This window comes from Acinonyx jubatus, chromosome E2, assembly GCF_027475565.1.
Source record: "Acinonyx jubatus isolate Ajub_Pintada_27869175 chromosome E2, VMU_Ajub_asm_v1.0, whole genome shotgun sequence".
Classification (NCBI taxonomy): domain Eukaryota; kingdom Metazoa; phylum Chordata; class Mammalia; order Carnivora; family Felidae; genus Acinonyx; species Acinonyx jubatus.
Genome location: NC_069396.1, coordinates 19,231,861 through 19,246,428, shown reverse-complemented (window position 1 = coordinate 19,246,428; position 14,568 = coordinate 19,231,861). Strand labels below are relative to the sequence as shown.

The 14,568-nt window shown below is 37.0% G+C and overlaps 1 protein-coding gene across 5 annotated transcripts in view; it reads right to left on the bottom strand.

Moving 5' to 3' along the window:
- Nucleotides 1–246: 246 nt before the first annotated feature.
- Nucleotides 247–14,568, bottom strand: part of NAE1 (NEDD8 activating enzyme E1 subunit 1) — a 56,183-nt gene continuing 41,861 nt past the window's right edge. For 3 of the 5 annotated variants that reach the window (XM_053210154.1, XM_027075924.2, XM_015068039.3), the window contains 12 exons: nt 14,110–14,172; nt 13,650–13,713; nt 12,311–12,402; nt 10,600–10,659; nt 10,384–10,517; nt 8,567–8,642; nt 8,219–8,258; nt 6,619–6,705; nt 6,025–6,117; nt 3,120–3,234; nt 2,985–3,034; nt 247–489 (listed from right to left, as the gene is read on the bottom strand). In XM_053210154.1, the coding sequence (XP_053066129.1) occupies nt 380–489; nt 2,985–3,034; nt 3,120–3,234; nt 6,025–6,117; nt 6,619–6,705; nt 8,219–8,258; nt 8,567–8,642; nt 10,384–10,517; nt 10,600–10,659; nt 12,311–12,402; nt 13,650–13,713; nt 14,110–14,172 (984 nt within the window). In that variant the 3' untranslated portion in view covers nt 247–379. The remainder of the gene's footprint in view (nt 490–2,984; nt 3,035–3,119; nt 3,235–6,024; nt 6,118–6,618; nt 6,706–8,218; nt 8,259–8,566; nt 8,643–10,383; nt 10,518–10,599; nt 10,660–12,310; nt 12,403–13,649; nt 13,714–14,109; nt 14,173–14,568) is intronic. The other 2 variants (XM_027075922.2, XM_027075923.2) reach the window with 2 other exon arrangements.

Below are 14,568 nucleotides of genomic sequence, written 5' to 3'. Positions count from 1 at the left end.
TGCCTTTTCTGGTAGTCATGGTTGGAAGATGTCCTTTGCTAAAATCTACACATGGGATAAATTCATTATTTAATTAAGACTGTAAGAAAAAATACACGTAAAGCTGTTTCTAATGAAACACAAGAGATTTTTATAAGTAACTAATTACCAAGCCAGAAATAATGAACTCAATTAGAAATGGGTAACTTTTATTCTCCCAGAAAATGACTGCTTCCTTTCCCCTCCCCGACAGAGAACAAGACAACATTATTACAAATGAGAACAATGTTTATTAAGGAAACAATTTAACACTTCTCCCTCAGCAGAATTTTACAGACTAGAGCACAACCTTAAGGCCATTACAGTTTAAATCACTGACACACGACATAGGGTGCTTATTCTACAACTGGAAAGTTGCTGAAGTTTGTGACATGCCACTATAGATGTAAGTATTATTAAAAATTACAAACTGTTTGGTGATTATTTTGATAACCTCCTGAGCAGCAGCTCCTGCAAGGAAAAAGGAGAAGAGCAAATCTTTGAAAAAGGTAAATTTCAAGTTATATAAAAATATTCAATTATGTAAAGAAGACCTTTCTGTTCCAAAAAGAAAGATGTTTAAAAATAAGCCAAACAGGAGCGCCTGGGTAGCTCAGTCGGTTAAGCGTCCGACTTCAGCTCAGGTCATGATCTCGCGGTCCGTGGGTTCGTGCCCCGCGTCGGGCCCTGTGCTGACAGCTCAGAGCCTGGAGCCTGTTTCAGATTCTGTGTCTCCCTCTTCCTCTGACCCTCCCCTGTTCATCTCTCTCTCTCTCTGTCTCAAAAATAAATAAATGTTAAAAAAAAATTTTTTAAAAATAAGCCAAAACAAAGCTTACTAAGTCACATCAAAATCAAGGACTACAATTTTTTATAACTATGTTATTAAAGGAAATAAAAATCTGTCCTATACATTCACACGTTGGGATATTATGCCACAGATTAAAAGAATGAATTATTTTTAATTGTGGTGGCAAGATATACTATGTAAAAAAGTCAAAACAGTAGTATGGTTGATTGTACTTTTTAAAAAAATACATATAGACAGAAAAGATTCTCAAAGACCACCCAGACCACCCTTCTGTTGCATTTGAATTTTACCTTGTGCATATTTTACTTTTATAATAAAACAGGGGTAAAGGTATATTTGTTCTAAATACATCTATAATTTGGAAACGATCCACATTAAATACTGCCAGGTTGCCATATTATACTCAGTAATAGACTTATACAGTAGTGAGTTTTGAGCAATTACTCAAAGAAAACAATAGAAAAAACAAAAAACTACCAACAAAAAAATTCTTCATCTTTTATAATATTCACATTCATTGATTCAATAAAATATGAGACTCTATTACATACCAAATCCTCTTCTAGGCGCTAGGAATAAAGAACAAAAGACAAAAACCCTTGCCTTCGTGGATCTTACTTTTAACTAGTAAGGGAAAGATAATTTGCAAATTAGTAAAATGTATACAAATGTATAGAAATGACCCTAAAGACTAAGGAGAAAAAGCAAGGAAGAGGGATACATATGAGTGGAAGAACAGGGACTCAGTTTTAAATTGAAGAGTCAGGAATGGCCTCATGCAACGAAAGTAACATTTAAACAAAGACCTGAAAGAAGTGAGGGAATATAATGGTGTTGTGCAGAATACAAAACACACATGTTAGGGACTGAATGTCCTCAAAATTCATGTTAAACCTGTAATACCCAATGTGATAATATTTGGAGGTGAAGAGGATACTGGAGGTCTTTGGGAAGTAAACAGGGTTAGATGAGGTCAGGGGCTGGGGTCCTCACAAAGGGTTTAGTGCCCATATAAGAAGAGATCCCCAAGAGCTGTGTCCCATCTGTCCTCTCCCCTCCCTGCACAAAAAGGTTATGGCACACAGCAAGATGATAGCAGCCTACAAGCCCTGGACAGGCTTCCTAGAAACCAACCGTGCTGGCCCTGACCTTGGACTTCCAGCTTCCAAAGTTTTTTGTTTTTTGTTCTAAAGTTTATTTATTTATTTTGAGAGAGAGACAGAGAGAGCAAGTGGAGGAAGGGCAGGGAGAGAGGAAGAGAAAGAACCCCCACCAGGCTCCTTGCTGTCAGCACAGAGCCTGATGCAGGGCTTGAACCCACAAACTGTAAGATCATGACTGGAGCCAAAACCAAGAGTCAGACACTTAACTGACTGAGCCACCCAGGCACTCTTCAACTTCCAAAGTTTTTATGAAAGAGTGGTAATTTTCATTTAAAAAGTATTTATTTATTTGAGAGAGAGAGAGAGAGAGAGAGAGAGAGAGAGAGAGAGAGGGAGATAAAGTGGGGAAGGGGCAGGGAAAGAGAGAATCCCAAGCTGACTCCACTCTGTCAGCTCAGAGCCCGATGCAGGGCTCGAACCCACGAATCGTGAGATCATGACCTGAGCCAAAACCAAGAGTTGGATGCTTAACCAACTGAACCACCCAGGTGCCCCAGAGATGGTAATTTTCAGTTGGGCCTTGAAGAACAGCAAGATTTTAGACATGCCAGAAATAAGGAGATTTAAGGCAAATGGCCCTGAAAGTTAAGGATTGAAGGAACAGGAAATCAAAGGCATGTCTGGGGGAAAAGGAAGTCACTTGAAAAAACCAAGGGCAGAAAGGCTGAGTGGAATCAGAACACAGTGTATTTTTAATGTTAAATAAGGGACTCTGGACTTGTTTTCTGAAGACCATTGTAGTATGTATGTGTTTACTGGCAGGGCAGAAGGTTAATTGAGAGATATGATCAGAGCTATGCTTTAGAAAAATTAATGACTCTTCACTTTAAGATGGACAGCGGTGGGAGAGTTGCAAAGCAGAAAGACCAGTGAAATAAACTAAACAGAACATCCTGCTTCACTGACTTCCCTAGTTAAAATAGCTATAAAAACAAAGTTCATAATTGTACTGTGTAACCACAGATGCCAGTCTTCTCATCTGTGGAACTCACCTCCTAAGAACGCAGCAATGGTGTGTGGCTCAGCAGCTCCATATCGGCAACTACAGAAAAGGATGGAGACGTGAACTTAGATTAGCCTTATGACAGGACAGGTATTATCTCTCATATGCCTTAAAAAATACTCACAATTCATGGACATAATCATCTTTCACCATTACAGATAATCCATATTCCTGAAGGAAGCCAGTGAGACAAGACTTCAGCTTTCCTATATCTTCTTCAACCTGGTAGTTAGAAACCCCTACAAATACATAATGTAAATCAATTTTCATTAAAGTAAATATGCAATTCAAAACCAATGGCTCTTTTTAAAATCCAGTTTGAGGTGTTCTAATCAATATAGTAAGGTATGAAACTGAAGAACAAAAATAACAGAAAGCATGAGACCAGTATTTACTATCACAAAGCTGTAACAATCAAAGAAACCATCTAAAACCTATTAAAAATTCAAGTTAGGCAAATCTGCTTTGTTTACTGCTCTATATCCAGTATCTAGAAGAGTATCCAGCACATAGTTGGTGTCCACGAATTATTTGATGGAAGAATTGAATGAATAAGTAAGTAATGTCTTATTTACACACTTTATAAAAAATTAGGGTGTTTAAAAAATATTATGGTGTTTATTATCCATTTCCAGGAAATTAAATGACACTGAAGACATATAGCTATAATAATAAGTAGCATTTATTGAATTAACAAATGCTGGACAGTGTTCTATTTATATTAATTGATTTAATCCTTACAACACTCCTATGAAATAGGTACTATCATTATCCCTGTTTATAGGTGAGAAAACTGAGGCACAGACAGATTAAGGTATTTGCCTGAGTTACTTAGCTCGTAAGTAGCAAAACTGGGATATGAGCCCAGGAAGTTCTTATGATTAAACTGTAATGTTTCCAAACATTATTATTTCCAAGCTATTATTATTTCTTCTGGAAGGAAAAATATAATTGTTGAATATTCAAGTGTTTTTAAAATATCAATATTTTGGGGGGTGCCTGGATAACTTAGTCAGTTGAACGTTTTAACTTCGGCTCAGGTCATGATCTCCTGGCTCATGGGTTCAAGCCCTGAGTTAGGCTCTGTGCTGGCAGCTAAGAGCCTGGAGCCTGCTTTGGATTCTGTCTCCATCTCTCTCTGCCCCTCCCCTGCTCACACTCTACTTCTCTCTCAAAAATAAACATTAAAAAAATTTTTAAATATCAGTATTTTTTGGCTCCTCTAGTTTAAAAACTATCACTACTCTTCCTCATGATAACACCAACCCTTTACTAAATACTTACAAGGTGCCACATAGTATTAAGTGATTTTCATACATTACCTATATAACCTTTACAAACTGGTAAATACTATTATCATTATTCCATAAATGAGAGAACTGAGATTTGGAGGGAAATAGTGATTCACCAAGGTCAAGAGACAGTAAGTGACAGAGCTTGGAAGCCTGTGCTTTATGTGGTAGCTAGTCTCCCAAGATGGCTCCCCAATGAATGCTCCTTTGTGCCCTCATGTAGTCCCATCCCACTGTTAATCTAAACTGGCCCTGTGAAGCCAACAGAACATGATGTAAGTGATGCCGTGTTCTAAGGCTTCTGAGGCTAACTCCTAAAATACCTTTTACTTTCCACCTGGATCTTTTGGAATGTTAACTTTGGGGAAGCAAGCCACCATGTAAACAGTCTACCCTAGGAATACTATGCTAAAAGGAATCCCCAGTTAGCCATGGAGAGATACCTGACTAGCCCCCAAGCAGTTCCAACTATCCCAACTAAAGTGCCAGTCAATGAGTGAAAATGTCATCTTGGATGTCCAGCTCAGTGAAACCTTCAGAATGACTCCAGCCCCAGGCATCATGCAACTCCATGAGTTCCCCTCTCCCCAGTGAGAACTGCCTAACTGAGCCCAGCCAATCCACAAAATCACAAGATAATAATTTACTGTTTTAACTATGTTTGGGGATGATTTGTTATGCAATAAACCAAAAATACAAGCTAATCAAACAATACACATTAATACATATTCGGTGTTTATTCCTTTTCTTTCTTTTGGTAAGCTTGCTCATTAAGACTGTAACTCAGACATTTGGGGCAACAGATTTTATGATATTCCTAGAATGTGCTGCTATGCAGTAAACTGGCACAATTAAAATTTTCATCTTTTTGTTTGTTTTTAATTTTTATTTATTTTCAGAGAAAGCCTGTGAGCAAGAGCAGAGAAGGGGCAGAGAGAGGGAGAGAGAGAATCTCAAGCAGGCCCCGTGCTGTTAACTCAGGGCCCAACATGGGGCTCGATCTCAAGAACCTTGAGATCATGACCTGAGCCAAAATCAAGAGTCTAATGTTCAACTGACTGAGCCACCCAGGTGCCCTTATCATCTTTTTTCTTTGAAGTTTATTTATTTATTTACAGAGAGAGTGTATGTGGAGGAGGGACCACGGCGGCGGGGGGGGGGGGGGGGGTGGAGGGAGTGGCAAAGAGAGAACCCCAAGCAGGCTCTGCACTGTCAGCACGGACCCTGATGTGGGGCTCAAACCCACAAACCATGAGATCATGACCTAAGCCAAAGTCAGTCGCTTTACTGACTGAGCCACCCAGGCGCCCCTAAAATTATCATCTTAATAAAAATATTCTGGTCAACTGACGATCTTTGTGTTTATACCAATTCTCCAATTATTACATTTACAGACAAAATTCAAGTCATTAGCATACTTTTTATGGCTTTCTCATTCCACTAAATTAAACTCATTCTGAGTCTTAGAAGTAAACTATGGAAACTGACAGAAAAAAATAGTTTTATTCTATATGCACTCAACCAACATTCCCCTGTAATAGTTTAGAATCAAACACCATCTGCAAATACTTAAAAAACAAATGGTATTTCCTCACTGAGATGAACTAGGTGTAAATTGTTTATGATGTAAAATTCAAGCACCACTACTGTAAACACCCAAGAAACTTCAAGAATTAATTCAATTTAAGTATTTATTCAAGACTTTATTGTAGATGATAATGCGACTGCTATTCTTACCTGGATATCTACCGTGTTGTTTATGAAATCTATCAATAGCCCGTAACATTAAGTATAATACTATCTCATTATCGGGATTGTCCATGCTAGAAACTGAAAGGAAAAAAAAAATTTCAGTATAGTGTGGATAATTCATTACATAAAAACAATGCAGAACTGCATTTACTATATGCTCAAGTTTCAGGATACAAGGCAATTCTATTACAAAATTTAAATATTTTGTGACAATAAAATAGAAAATGATAAATAACAGTAAAACAAAGGCAGATATGTTAAAATGAAACCCAATGGTCTTATGGACAATCAATTATAGTCACATAATCTCTATTAATGTAGTAACGTTCTGACTTTATGTCATCTTCGTATCACATGACTTATTCAGTAACCTAAACATGATTTTATGTACATATTAAGTTTCATAATTTGCAATTATAACTACTTAGAAGTAGGACTACTTCTTGGTTTATAGAATAAAATTTAGAGTATAATATTTATATTATCCTGTATATTATCACCATGTACTCACTATTATATACAAAATATTTATATCTCTAAAATTAAAATAACATAGCATCAAAAGGTTATTATACTTACTTATTTCATCCTTGTTAATTGTATCCAAGCCATATTCTTCAGCTAAGGATCGACATCTTACCACTCGAAGAAATGCAGAATTGGTGCCTGAACACAGGGAAGACATTATGGAAGTAAACAGGTGAGACATTTGAATATTCCAAATCACAAGTCACTTTAAGAACAGGAAATTTTGTGCATACTCTTTACAGACATGGAAATGTGAAGAAATGTCTCTTCAGTTCTAATGGTTAGCACGGAAGGCATTTAGAACACAAGTCATCTGAAATTCACATCCTTGGCACTACAACAAGCTCAGCACTGAGTAACAAGGTGATGGCACCTCTCTGAGCTTGTTTTCATTTGTAAAACAGGGATAATATTACCTATGAAAGTTGTTCTGTGGATCAAATGTGCAAATGTATGAAGTGCATACTTAGCACAATGCCTGATAGGACTCAGTGAACAGTAGTGTTTACCATATTATGGATAAGTAGTCATAAAGGAGAGCATTATATATGTTGTGTTCTTGGCATATGTAAGACTTTCTAAAACAACAACTTTGTATTAGGGAAATTTTCAAACATACCCCTAAGTAGAGAAAACAGAATAAACTCTCAAATACCCAACACCCAGCTTCTAATCTGGGATCATATAATCTAGTAGAACAAACACAAATGCAAAAACAAGATGCAAGACTGGTGGTAGCAGAAAACATTAAAACTTGGCCTAAACAAGCACTATGGTAGAGCCATTAAAGGGAGAACATGGATAAATGTATTTTAAGGATGGAGACATACAGAATATAGATTTTTGCAGAAGCTTAGGGCAATAGCTACAGGGAAAAATCCTCAGCATGTAGAACAAATTTTATTATTCTTAAACAAATTCTTAAATAAAATAAAATGCTTTGGGTCTCCTGAGGAGTTATCAAGAAGACCCCAGGAGCCGACCCACTCTGAAACTAAATGACAAAATTCTTAATTCCATCACAGTCATTTAACACAGATCAAAGTAAGTATTTAAACCAATACTATCAATGTACATGTGACTCAAGACTTCACATCCAAAGTCTTCAGATAAAACTTTTCCAAATTATTTAATAGTAGTAAGCTGAAAATAATTCTGTATCAATGACAATTTTCAATTAATTGACCTTCATGTCTTTTTAGCACTGCCATACATAGATATACTCTATCTCTGACCCAGTTTTGTTTTGTTTTGTTTTGTTTTGTTTTAAGTTTATTTATTTTGAGAGAGAGAGAGTGTGCACAAGTTGGGGAGGGGCAGAGAGAGAAGAGGAGAGAGAATCCCAAGCAGGCTCCGTGCTGTCAGCACAGAGCCCAACGCAGGGCTAGATCTCATGAACCACAGTATCATGACCTGAGCCAAGATCACGAGTTGGATGCTTAACCAACTGAGCCCCCCAGACACACCTGACCCAGTCTTAAAATACCTTCTCTATTACGAGAGGAAAAAAAAAAGCAGCTTACTCAGTAATTATTATCTATACCAGTGAGACCATGGAAAATTTTAAATCTTAAACATTTAAAATTTCTGCAAACATTTTGTGGCACATTTTTATCAAGCAAAATGAGGAAATTAATTCAAGGGGACTTACAGAGTAATTTTAATTCTTTCTCTGAAATGGACTCTGGTGCCTGTAAAGGGATAAATGCAGGTTTCACTCCAGTGTAAAAAAGAAGATGAAGAGAGGTGCAGCACAAACCCAAACACTGTGAGATGGGGAGGCTTTCCCCAAGCTCTGGAAGAGGACTATAAAAACACCTTGTTTCCTTAGTGAAGGTCTTTCTCATTAGGCAGGTAAGTGAGTGATCCCTCTAAAGAAGCCCAGAACCAGTACCACACGCTCTATGTCTAAACTTTTTTAGCTCCCAACTTACACGATCAAGCCAAATGGAGCTGTACCATCCATCACAGGCACAGTGCGCTCAGTTCAGTAGCTTACCTGGCCGATAGACTGCAACAATTTGGCAACATGATTACCCACAGCAGCAGCATCTTTCTTTGCTTTTTCACGGTAACTGGAAAAGAACAATAAAAGGCTATTTTTAACAAATTTTAAAATTAGCAAAATTAAAATTTTTTTAATGTTTATTTATTTTTGAGAGAGAGACAGAGCACGAGCGGAGGAAGGGCAGAGAGAGAGGGAGACACAAAATGTGAAGCAGGCTCCAGGCTCTGAGCTGTCAGCACAGAGCCTGATGTGGGGCTGAAACTCACAAACCGTGAGATCATGACCTGAGCTGAAGTCAGAAGCTTAACCCACTGAGCCACCCAGATGCCCCTATAATTAGCAAATTTAAATATCACCATGAAGTAAACAAAATCTCTTTCCTTTTCATGAAAAAATACTGGTCTGGTAACATACAGAATGTGAAAATGCCATGGAAACCCTACCAGCAAGAGCTGTTAGTGGCTGGAAATCTTCCCAGTGTTGGTGATGGACTCTTGCAATCTACTAATGACTGGGCTCCCTCTGTAATTAATAGCAACTTAAAAACTACCCTCCTAGAGGTATCCATGATCCATGCTTCTGAGAGGACCTGACAAAATACATTACTGAAGAACATGATTTATCTCCTTAAACTCCAAGGAAAGTTAAATACTTCAGAATTGTCCATCTACAAATTCATGTAAAAACTTTAAGTCTATTTACATTTTCACCCTCTTGTAGATGATCGGATTGTACTATCTCCAGTGTGAAGTTATAGTTCTGTCTATCTTCAGTTGACTTTTCCCAAGTTTTAAGTAGTTGAACTTTTAGGCTAAGACAACAAAGATGTAGCAGACGTGAAGAGTGTAAGATGTCTAGAGAACAGAGATCTTCTGTGTGACATCATTTGGTTCTTGAGGAGCCCAAGTCAGCAGCCCTGGATTCATGAGCAACGTGCTAAACTACATAAGGGTAATATACAGTGAGACCCATACTTATGACAGTCTATCTGGGTTCAGGCTAGTGATACCTAGAGAGCTGGTGTCTGTCTAGTCACAAACTCTTTAAATTATGAAACATTATGATTAAAAATTAATCAAACTAAAGACTTTAAAGTTTTAAGTTACAGATAAAAGATCCTATAGCACCATGGTTAAAAGTATGGAGCTGAGTTGCATGGGTTCAAATCCTGGTTCTGCCATTTACCAGCTATCTGGCTCTGAATAAATTACCTCTTCTGTGTTTCAGTCTCCACATCTATAAAACTGGGACAATAATAGTATCTCTCTCATGGGTTGTTGTAAATATTACATTAGTTAATACACAGAACAGTTCATTGCAGAGTGAAGTGCTCAAATATTAGGTTTTTGTCACAAAATATGAAAGAAAAAGTCTGCCCCCTAGAGAGTATATATGGGAACCATCTGTACTTTCTGCTCAGTTTTGCTATAAACCTAAAACTATTCTTTTTTTTTTCTTTTTTTTTTAATGTTTATTTTGGGGAGACAGAGATACAGAGTGGGGGAGGGGCAGAGAGACAGGGAGACACAGAATCCGAAGCAGGCTCCAGGCTCCAAACCATCAGCAAAGAGCCCAATGTGAGGCTCAAACTGAAGCCAGATGCTCAACCGACTGAGTCACCTAGGTGCCCCAACCTAAAACTATTCTAAAAATAGAATCTATTTTTAAAAATCTGCCCCCTAAGTTTTTAAGCTTATTTTTAGACAAATTACAGCAGACTTTCATTTGATTTCTGATAGAGTGGTAAAATATATTCATCTGTACTATAAACAGATTTTCTGTTACATAGTTTGAAAACAGTGACTTACACATTTTGCAGCTTTATATATTTGCTTGAATCTGCAATCATATCAGGAATTGTGCCTCGAACAGGTAAATTTCCTTGACCCTCTTTGGCCACAAATTCTTTTAAGGCGCGAGCTAAAATCCAAAATGATGGAGTCTAAAAGAAAAAAAATTAGCATTAAGCAGTATCTGAATTTGACTCAAAGGTTAAGACAGCACTATTTACTTTATGTTGTTACCTGTTTGGTGATATTTATGCAGCGATCATCATTAAATATATCTTCAATACTGCTTGGGATCTAACAAAGGAACATGATACATTTACTAAGAACATGCCCATCTGTATTTTCACTATTTCCCCAAACAAGTTCTTAGAATTTCCACATAGTAATCAAATACAAACTTCTGATGTGCTTATTAGACTTTTATTAAGAATCAGTACCAGACGGGAGATTTGATGAGGAAAAAGAATGGAAGAAAGTCCCCTTCTGCCCACTGGTGTCAGCATTAAAGACTGACCATTCTCTTCCATCATGATTAGAGTAAAAAAGGAGCCAAAATAAACCTGTTTATATAGTTACATTTGAAGATATAACAAAGATTTCAGACATCACTACCAAGCTAGGTTTGTAGTGATGTCCTTCATGTGTTTCCATCTTGTCAAAGATTTGAAACCCTTACACTCTAAGTTCGTTATTATTAGAAGAGACAACAACTCTGACAAAAACTACATAGTAAATTAAGTACTCGTAATGCTGGCAAGATCATCATACATTCATGAAAACTACCGAAATTGTAGGCTTGGACTCTTACAGCTGTGTGGAAAAAAGAAATCTCTTACCAAAACCCTCCTAACTGGTCTGCTTCTGTTCTCCTTACAAGAGCCGGAATGATTTTTTAGAAACATAAATCAGGTCACTCCACTCCCCACTTAAAACACTTCGATGCCCCCCACCCGATCCTAGAACTCCTCATCCTTTTGTTCTACTCGAATTTTGTTAATAGCACCTGGTGCATTATCTGTTTGCTTAGTTCACTGTCCCCCAACTATAAGAACCTTGTTCTTTTTTTTTAACTGGAGTAAATTTTACATTCAGTGAAATGAATTTTAAATGTACAGTTTGATGCATGTCTTTTTAATCATCACCTCAATTAAGACACAGAAAATTTTCATCACCCTAGAAAACTGATTGACAAAGCACATATTTTTAATTACTCAGCAACACGATCTCATTGTCTCTGACAGCTAAGTGCTTTCCTAATATGAAAGGCAGCATTTTTTGCTGTTTTAAATTATAAGAAAATTCTATCTTAAAGTAACAGCTGTGTTATTCCAAATTTTCCAAAAACCTCACTGGCAAGACTTTAACAACAAAACAAAGGGCATATAAACTGAGTTATCTTACAAATAATGTTTTACAGTGTCATTAAGAACATCTTCCATTATATCCAAACAACTACTATCAAAAGCAAATGCAGGATAAGATTTAACTTTTGAGCAACCTATTTCGTACCAGCAAAATATCACCCTTGTTATAAAATTCCTACACCCAAACTGTTACTATTCACAAATCATGTACTTCAAATAATTTATATGAATCATTGTATCACTACTCTATGATGAAGCACTGATACCCATTTTAACAAGGATGATATAAAATCTTATTAAAGAAGATTCAATCGATATGATAGATATTAATTTCTAATTATGAAACAGTTGTCTATGAAACAACTATTTCATATGAGGACTTCAGAAAACACCCTTCTTGTATGAATGCCTCAGCAAAACTTTTTTTTTTTTTTTTTTTAAGTAGGCTTCACGCCCAGTGCGGAACCCAACGTGGAGCCCAAACTCACGACCCTGAGATCAAGACCTGAACTGAGATCAAGAGTCTGACGATCAACCAAATGAGCCACCCAGGCGCCCCTCCTCAGCAACACATTTAATACCTGAGTTGTATTTAGTGCTGTGTTCACATTTTTAATAGCTTCTTCAAAATTCTCTTCATCTTCCGGAGTCCCATTTTCATTCTTTAGAATTCCTAGAAAAATAGAAATTGGCTAGCAAAATAGCCCTTTTCTTCTCACCCCTTTTCTCTACCTAACATTATGGAAATAACTTCATCAGATCTTTCTTTTGAGAGAGAAGGAGTGCGCTAGGGGAAGGGGCAGAGGGAGAGGCAATCTTTTTTGTTGTTGTTGTTTTTTAATGTTTTTAATTTGCACCCAAGTTAGTTAGCATATAGTGCAATAATGATTTCAGCAGTAGATTCCTTAATGCCCCTTACCCATTTAGCTCATCCCCCCTCCCACAACCCCTCCAGTAACCCTCTGTTTGTTCCCCATATTTAAGAGTCTCTTATGTTTTGTCCCCCTCCCTGTTTTTATATTTTTGCTTCCCTTCCCCTATGTTCATCTGTTTTGTATCTTAAAGTCCTCATATGAGTGAAGTCATATGATATTTGTCTTTCTCTAATTTCGCTTGGCATAATACTCTCTAGTTCCATCCAGGTAATTGCAAATGGCAAGATTTCATTCTTTTCGATTGCTCAGTAATACTCCATTGTATTATATACCCCACCTTTATTCATTCATCTGTCGATGGACATTTGGGCTCTTTCCATACTTTGGCTATTGTGGATAGTGCTGCTACAAATGTTGCAGTGCATGTGCCCCTTCGAAACAGCACACTTGTATCCCTTGGATAAATACTAGTAGTGCAATTGCTGGGTCGTAGGGTAGTTCTATTTTTAAACAGGGAGAGGCAATCTTAAGCAGGCTCCACGCCCAGCACAGAGCCCAGCTGGGGGCTCTATCCCAGACCCGGGGATCGTGACCTGAACCAAAATCAAGAGTCGGATGCTGAGCTGACTGAGCTACCCAGGCACTCCAAACCTTATCAGATCTTAAAAGAAGGATTGGATATTGAAACTTAAGAACAAACAGGCTTATTGTTACTCAAATTATTTTTAGTAATATTAGTAGCTAACCTTTATTTTTTACTCTGTATCAGACATGGTTAAACGTACTTCAGATTTTACTGTATGAATGAATCCTCACAACAACTCTATGAGCAGTCCCCAATTCCTCCTCTACTGATGAGGAAACTATCATTAGTCATTTTAAAAACTATACAAGGAGTGGCTCCAAACCTCCTCTGAGGAAAAATAAAATAAAAACTCATGATGCCATCAGTCTGACAAAGCTGCTGACAGAAATCCAATAAACAACTTCAAGCAATTTGTTTTTCAAACTTTATACAACATTCAGTTATATCCCATCATATTACCTTGTCTAATCAAATCTCTGAAGTCTTCTTTTTCCTTATATGTTTTAGGTATTCGTCCATTTGTCTAAATTGGTTAAAAATTTTAAATTCTAGTTATAAAAAACCAAAACACGGAAACTGAGAGTCCAAACTTCTCCCCATTCTCCCATCCACATGAGATTTCATCAGCAAATACATACCTCAGTGAAATCAGAGGCTGACTTGAAAGAAAACAAAAACTGCAAGCCATTTTTCTACATTCCCCACTGCCAGTTTCAGAATGACATTTATTGATATTTGATTTCACTAGTAAAAGTATCAGTATCAAAAGAGGAACTGCCAGATTTAAACAGAAAAGCACCCACCTGCCCAATTACCACATAAGGAAAAAAGTTAATCTCCTACTCTCTTTCACTGAAATCCTTTATAATAAATTGAAAATACAGTCACATATGGAATTTGTTTTTAAAAAAAGACATACTTCACTATACCACTGTGCTAAATATTTAGCTACGATCACAATCCATGGAGTATGGCTGTGGTCCTAAAAATGAAAGAAATATCGAAGAAAATGTCAGTATTAGTTAACATTAATTTACAGTTATTCTTCATTAAACTATCTCATTTTCAACAAATTCAATAATATATATGATCATCTTCCAGTACATGTAGTATAATGAATGAAGGAAAATGAACTGGGTTAATGAAATTGCTTTATAAGCTTTTTTATAAGCAGTGTCCAATTTAATCCTGAACTGGCAGGCTTGTACAATGATTAAGTTTTTCTAAGTTTATTTATTTTTGAGAAAGACAGAGTGTGAGTAGAGGAGAGGCAAAGAGAAAGGGAGACACAGAATCCGAAGCAGGCTCCGGGTTCCAGGCTGACAGCACAGACCCTGACACGGGGCTCAAACTCACAAACTGTGAGATCATGACCTGA